General features: G+C 56.3%; 1 protein-coding gene across 1 annotated transcript; it reads left to right on the top strand.

The window, feature by feature from the left end:
- Positions 1-4,717: 4,717 nt before the first annotated feature.
- Positions 4,718-6,154, top strand: BZA05DRAFT_408040 (uncharacterized protein; the record flags this gene model as incomplete). Its single annotated transcript, XM_051484678.1, has 1 exon — positions 4,718-6,154. A coding segment is annotated over exon 1 (911 nt), but the record flags the coding sequence as incomplete, so codon positions are not given.
- Positions 6,155-6,653: the final 499 nt, after the last annotated feature.

Below are 6,653 nucleotides of genomic sequence, written 5' to 3'. Positions count from 1 at the left end.
GGTACGAGTTACACACCAAGGAAGGAGGGGAGGCTGCATCGATTCGAGTTCCCAGGGGCCGGTTCGTTCGTTCGAACCCAGGGCTATGTGCATATATATGCATTGCATCCGTGCTATAGCTTAAACCCGGACGGGCAACTCCGTTCGAACGGGATGTTTTGCCAATGCTCTGTGCACGGCATCTCACTCATCTTGCGTGCTTCCTTTTTCTTTCTCTCGCGACCATCATCCGTGACAAGGGGGGAGGGAGGGGCTGCACCGTTATGTAGGTGGTTCCCCACAACATGGAACACACTGCACGCTTAGCGAGTGGTCACGCTGTATCCAAAACAGGGCATGGACTTTGAAGGTCAATATTTGCTTCTTCCTTCTCCTACATGCTCTTCCCCCCACTTCATCTGTGCGGAGAAAACGTCACCTGCGCGTGCGCTCTGCCGGATAGATAGCAGGTTTCCTCCAGCGTATCAATCTAGTGTATGTGCTCTACTCTACATGCTCGGTGCACCGAGGGCCAACTAACCAGGTACACAGCAGGCGGTTAGACATCTCGAACCCTCCGTGCCAAGTGGAAACCGAACCAACCCAACGGACCGACCCCCCCGGACCGCCAGGCAAACACGGACCCCATCCACCCCTCATGTACCCCACATTATGCACCCATGGATGGGATGATTCCACCCTCCGTTCACACACACACACACACACACACACATACACACACACACACACACACACACACACACACACACACACACAGGTTCGGACGTTGGCTGGCTGCACGTCATGTCACGGTAGTTGGACAAGGGGAACGCACTGCTGCACGGACTATGTGGAGCCGGCGCGATGTCAGCAGCTATAAGCTTTTCTGCACGATGGCTGGCAGTTAAACAGCCGCGAAGGCAGACCGAGCCCGTCGTTGCGCGCGTGTGCCTGTTCCTGTGCCTGTGCTTCCATGAACCCGGATAGCATCGACGGAAAGACAGACAGAAGGGAAGGAGACAACAACACCACGGAGATTAATAGCATCGAATCGATTCGGAGATATCAGAAATAGCTGCTGATACGCCCACACACACACGTGTGCGCGTGCGCGATCGGGATTACCAAAGTCGGATGGTTCTTCGCTTCTCGCACACACACCCCGATGAGATATCCCTCCCTCGTGCCAACCTTGCATGCACACGTTGTTCACATTCATCTATCGCTTTTTTATTTTCCCCCTTCCCTCTGGAAGAGCGATACGAACGCGAACGTGTGGCGAGTGCTTTGGGGATAGATTGTGTAGAGCACATAGTTGCTAGAGAAAAAACCCTACCGCAAAGCGCGCGTAAGACGTGGGGTCCCAAGGGTGGAACGGACTATCTCGGCCTGCTCGGACAAGCCTAGTGTTTCAAATACGTTTACCACCTCTCGCGGTGCCTTGCTAGCTGACTGGCTTGCGTGCGTCGTGCGGCCCTTCCGCTCATCGTCGTGGTGGTGCTGGTGGTCGTCGTCGTCGCCGCCATCTAGATACTACAGTTACCCAAGTTAGAGCGGAACGCCCCCCCTGCTCGGCTGGGCTCTTCCCGCTGACGGATCCACGTTTTCTTGCGGCGAGGGGCAAAAGTCGGATGAATTGCCGAGTGTGGTGGCGGTGATGTTCAGTTTTGCCTATTTGACGGACACATGGACCAGGAGATGGCGTTCTGGAAGGCCGACTGATCAGCACGATGGAGAAGTGCTTAGTGATCTTTTTCGGTGATCTGACACCAGGGCCGTTCAGTCAATCTTACCTACTTTCCCCCACACGGCAACCATTCGGACACCAGCGTTTGGAGCCGGCACCACCTGCGTCGCAGAGCGTAGGATGACATACTATTTTTGTGCATGCATCCAAGACATCAAGGACCGACGCGGCGACGCCTCGACTAAGCGCACGAATCTAACGGCCGCGCCAGCACAGGATATACCCGAGTGAGCCGCTGTGGAGTGAGTCGTCATCCCTGTTGCCGTCCTTGAAGTACCTTACTAACGCACCTTGCCGAGATTGTGCGTGTTCGAGTCGAGCGTCGTCTTCGGTGTTCCGGAGACTCCCATCCCGTCTTCTTCTCCCCTCCTTTAATCCACTGGGGTTGGCTCCTTCCGCAATATGATCCCACGACGAGGAGTCGCTCGAGGTTCTGCTCGCGACCAAAAATCGTGCCGGCCCCGGCTAAAAGTTAGTGCTGCCGTCGTCGTTCTCGCATACGCAGCGTATGTACCTGGAGTACATGGAAGCCTCAAGGAACCTGGAAAGGAAGGGAGGGAGTTGCAGCAGTAGCATGTACATACATCCACAGGTGCATTGCATGTCTCCCCCCCGCCCGCCCCCCGACCGTCCGGGCTGATGTTTCTGATTCGGAGTGCACGCCCCCTCCAATTCATTATGCTCTCCCCCTCCCCCATCGCCGAGAGTATAGTATAGCAAACCGGTCGCATCGCATGGACAGAAAAGCAAGAGCACCATGGGGGGATACTCTGCTTCACAACGTGGATGGTTTCAGGTAAACGAAAGTAGAGGAGTCTAGGGAGAGACATCGGCATTTCAATGTAGCGAGCTCCGCACCTTGCCCCTCCCTCCCACGCTGTTGCGCACACGCAATAGAGTTCGTACAGTGCGGCCTCCGGATCGACTCGCACGGAGTTCGAGATGGATGTCCGATAGGCATGCAAACGCGTTACGCGTATGGGGGGGGGGGGGGGTGGATAGCGACCAGGCCCGACTCCTGAGCAACATTTGGAACTTGGAACTGGCCAGAGATAGCGTGACTTGTGAGGACTCCAAGTTCCAAGTTCCAACGCCGCCCGACCCAGACGAAGCGATGGCTGGAAGGGAGGTCTATCCGTGGCATCCAACCATCCAACTATTACGCGTGGATACGTGGATGGGGTTTTGAACATGCTCCAGAGACCGCTCACAAGTCACTCTTCGAATCCGGGAATATGCAGTGAGTGCGGGCGGGCCGCGGGCGGCACTTGAGTGTATGTACCACCGACTGCCCTCGATCCATGTGTGTGTATCAAGAATTGTACCACCTTTCCCCTCTAACTAACGCAACACAAGTTATAACGGCCTCGCATACCTACTCCCGGCCCGGACCTGTATGTACCGTCTCTACGCGCCCTTCCCTCCCACCTGGAGATAGAGTATGGAGATCTTCCGCCTCGCTTAGCCCACAGAAAGGGCATGTACGGCATTGTTGCTGGCTATGGGCTCCAAGCCAAGCCCCCTCCCTCTGATGAGGAAACTCGACGGTTATTTCCGCCCCATCGCGTCGGAGAATTTATCTAGGTAACTCGATTCTTGGTGGTCTCGACTCTCGCCTGAGCCAGAGCGTTGAGCGTGAGATGCCGCGGCATAGTTCCCCGACGCGGTTAGAGGAGAGGGCGTGTGCAACACACGATGCAACGGCATCTGTCCATCGTTTTCTTCCGGTTTTCCCTCGGCCGGCTGGGCCCAACGCGAGCGGATTGTGGCATTTGCTCTCGGTGAGGCCGTACGTACAAACGGCCGCTTGCAGAATGGTGGACGAAGCGGGGGTGTGTGGGGGGAGGTGGAGGTGGAGGTGGAGGTGGAGGTGGAGGTGGAGGGGGAGGTGGAGGTGGAGGTGGAGGTGGAGGTGGAGGTGGAGGGGGAGGTGGAGGGGCGGAAAAGGAAAAAAAAAAGGAGAAATCAGCTCAACTCAACCCACGCACTCCCGAGTCCTCCTCCTCCTTCATGAAGCCGATCAACTCCTACCCACCGGGGGGTTGCGTTGCGTGTGGACGTGGACCACCATCATCCACTCTACTCTACTCTACGAATCCCCAACTAGATCAGGTCAGGTAGAGTAGAGTAGAGCAGCAACAGTCGACGCGTCTGTCTGGTCCGAGCCGATCGTCCGGATTCATCCTACTTCCCTCACCCCCCTCCCCCGCCCACCGAGAAGAACAAGAAGAAGGAATATACTTTCTCAAGCGAAGGTGGAGGGAGGACACAAATAATACCGGAGAAAAAACAAAAAAATGGGCTCCGCTATTAGTTAGCATAGTTGGCTAGGTCCGCGCCGTTACATACACATCCTGCACATCCCATCTGTCGCTCGTCGGCCGATGAGACATCTCCACTGCCTGCCTGCGTGGCGTGGACTGCCGGTGTATGTATGTACCTACCTACATACATACGTAGGGCTGAAATGCTGGCCTGGCCTGGCTACCACGGCAGTGGAGGGGAGTTGGCCAAGCGCGCGTGGAAACAGGAAGTCCCAACCGGCCGGCCTGTCGCAGGATCGCAGGCACTCGGGCATGCCGGTGCCGAGATATCTCGTGGCCATCGTTGAATCGTCGTCGTCGACCACGGAACGGGAGCCAGCCAGATCACGGTTCAATGTCATAGGTACGAAGTACGTACGTACACATCGAGCGAGCGGTCGCGCCAAAGTTCAAATACTACAATTGTAGCAGGTAGTCCAGGGATGACGCGGGGGGGCGGATCGCTCCTCTCCCTCTGGACCTGACCTCTGCAACCGGAAGGCTTGTCAAGTGCTAAGTAATATGCACCTCCACTTCCCGAAATTCACAAACCCTAGATACAACCGAAGCCGCTGCAGCAGCACACACCAGAAACCAGAAACTTTGCTCGCGACCTCGTGGACGAAATATGAAGGTGGAGGGAAGTGAAGAGGACGGAGGGAGGGGGGTGGGGAGGGGGAGAGAAACGTGGGGTTCTCTCTCTCTCTCGGAATAATTGAAACGTGCCAGGTGTCAATGAAAAGGGTGTAGTAGCGTGGTGGGGTGGTGCGATGCGATACGGGACCGGGCGAGGGCGAGGAAGAGATGGGAAGATGGGAACCACATGTGCAAGGGAGGGAGGATGTTCCTTGCTTGCTTCTGGCCGCGACGTAACGTTACGTTAGATACGTTAGATACGTGCAACGGCTTTTTTTGGCGGGAACGGCGTTTTGGTTTAAAGACGACGGACGGTCCCGCTGAAGTTGAGATCAATATTCTCTTTTCACACATTTCGAGTCTCTCTCTCTCTCTCGGTACTATCCCCCCACACCCCACCTCACTTCCATATGCGACACTGCTACGACTACTACGACTACAACTACAACTTCTACAACTACTGCGCCCGCCATCAATACATCCAGCCCGCACCCGCACCCGCACCCTCACATCTCAGCTGCGACGCTCACATCGACGAACAAAGACGAAGCCATGGATATCAGGAAGATTCTCAACCCCGAAGAGCCCACACCGACAGCGTCCACGCCGAGTAAGTCCTCCCCTATTCCCTCCATTCCCTCCATCCCTCTCCACCATATGTCATAGTAACGTTCGCTCTCACAGAACAACCGCCAAAGAAGGACCGACAGCCGCAGGGCGAGCGCGGCGATGCCGGCTCGAAAGACTGGGAGGAGCTCCGACGGAAGCGGGGCATGCCCACCGAAGGCCTAAACACATTCCGGGTGCGGAACCAGTGAGGAGGCCGTCCTCCTCCTCCTCCTCCGCATCCTCCACAACCAGTGATGTCAGCCGCACACGCGCGACGACGACGGGTAGGCATCACGGTTTACGCGCGGCGGCGGCGGCGGGGAGAGCAGAGCGAGGGGGGATAGAACGAGGAGGAGATGAAGAGATGAAAGACGCTTTCGATTCGTTCGTCACACATCCATGGACCGAGGCCGACTGGTGCGCTTTTTCTCGAATAAGTGGACCGTCCACGGGGGCGGGGGTGGGTGGGGGTAGCGGCGGCTGCTATAGGTGAGGCAGAGCAGAGGCGGGTGTATATTATATATATGGGGTGGTGGGGGGGCAGGGCTGGCCGGTTCGGCCCTGGGTTGTGATGGAATCTACCGGGGTACTCTCCAGCGGGGCGCAGGATCGGGGTTTGGGGTTTGGGAATGCATCGCTCATGATATAGCGGGTCTATGTCTGTGCGTTTTTCTTTTTTGTCCTCTCTGATTGTTTTTGTTTTTGTTTTTGTTTGTTTACGGGGGATGCGGCGTTGCGTGATATCGATCGATTTTTTGTCCACGTGGACGGTGGTGGGGTTGTGATGGTCAAGGCAGTGGTGGTGGTGGTGAAAGTGGTGGTGGTGGTGGCCTGTGTGGGTGGATGGTGATTTGTATATATGAATTTTAGGGACCGTACCTGCACCGCATCTGCACCTCTATCTATCAACGGGAAAGGAGTGACCGGAGGAGGAGAACGAGGAGGAGGAGGCACAGACGCTCAGGCTCAGCGGAAGCAAGGAATATAGTATAGTTACTCCCATCCATCCCATCCCATCCCATCCATCCATCCATCCCATGATCCCACGAGACCGACCAGGTTATTATGTAGGTACATATCTGATCTCGTCCCGAGGTTCCCAGGGGCATTTCGCCCATCGCCCATCGCCAATTATTCGTAGTTAGTGGGGGGTCTCGGGCGGCGGTGAGGTCATGGGGCATGCCGTCTCCATCTGCAGAATACATATTACATTCAAACGGAAAATATAACATCGGTATCGGCAGAATCGGTAGTTACTATACCTAGTTGCGTGTGATACTTAAATCCTCACATCAACCGGCGGCGGCGGCGGCGGCCGGCCGATTGCGTAGCTTCCCGTCCAGAACCCAGGGTGTGCACTGTGTGCCGTGCCGCCCCGC

Source organism: Tricharina praecox (assembly GCF_024521635.1).
Source record: "Tricharina praecox strain CBS 144465 chromosome Unknown BZA05scaffold_26, whole genome shotgun sequence".
Classification (NCBI taxonomy): Eukaryota; Fungi; Ascomycota; class Pezizomycetes; order Pezizales; family Pyronemataceae; genus Tricharina; species Tricharina praecox.
This window is presented reverse-complemented; position numbering and strand designations above follow the sequence as displayed.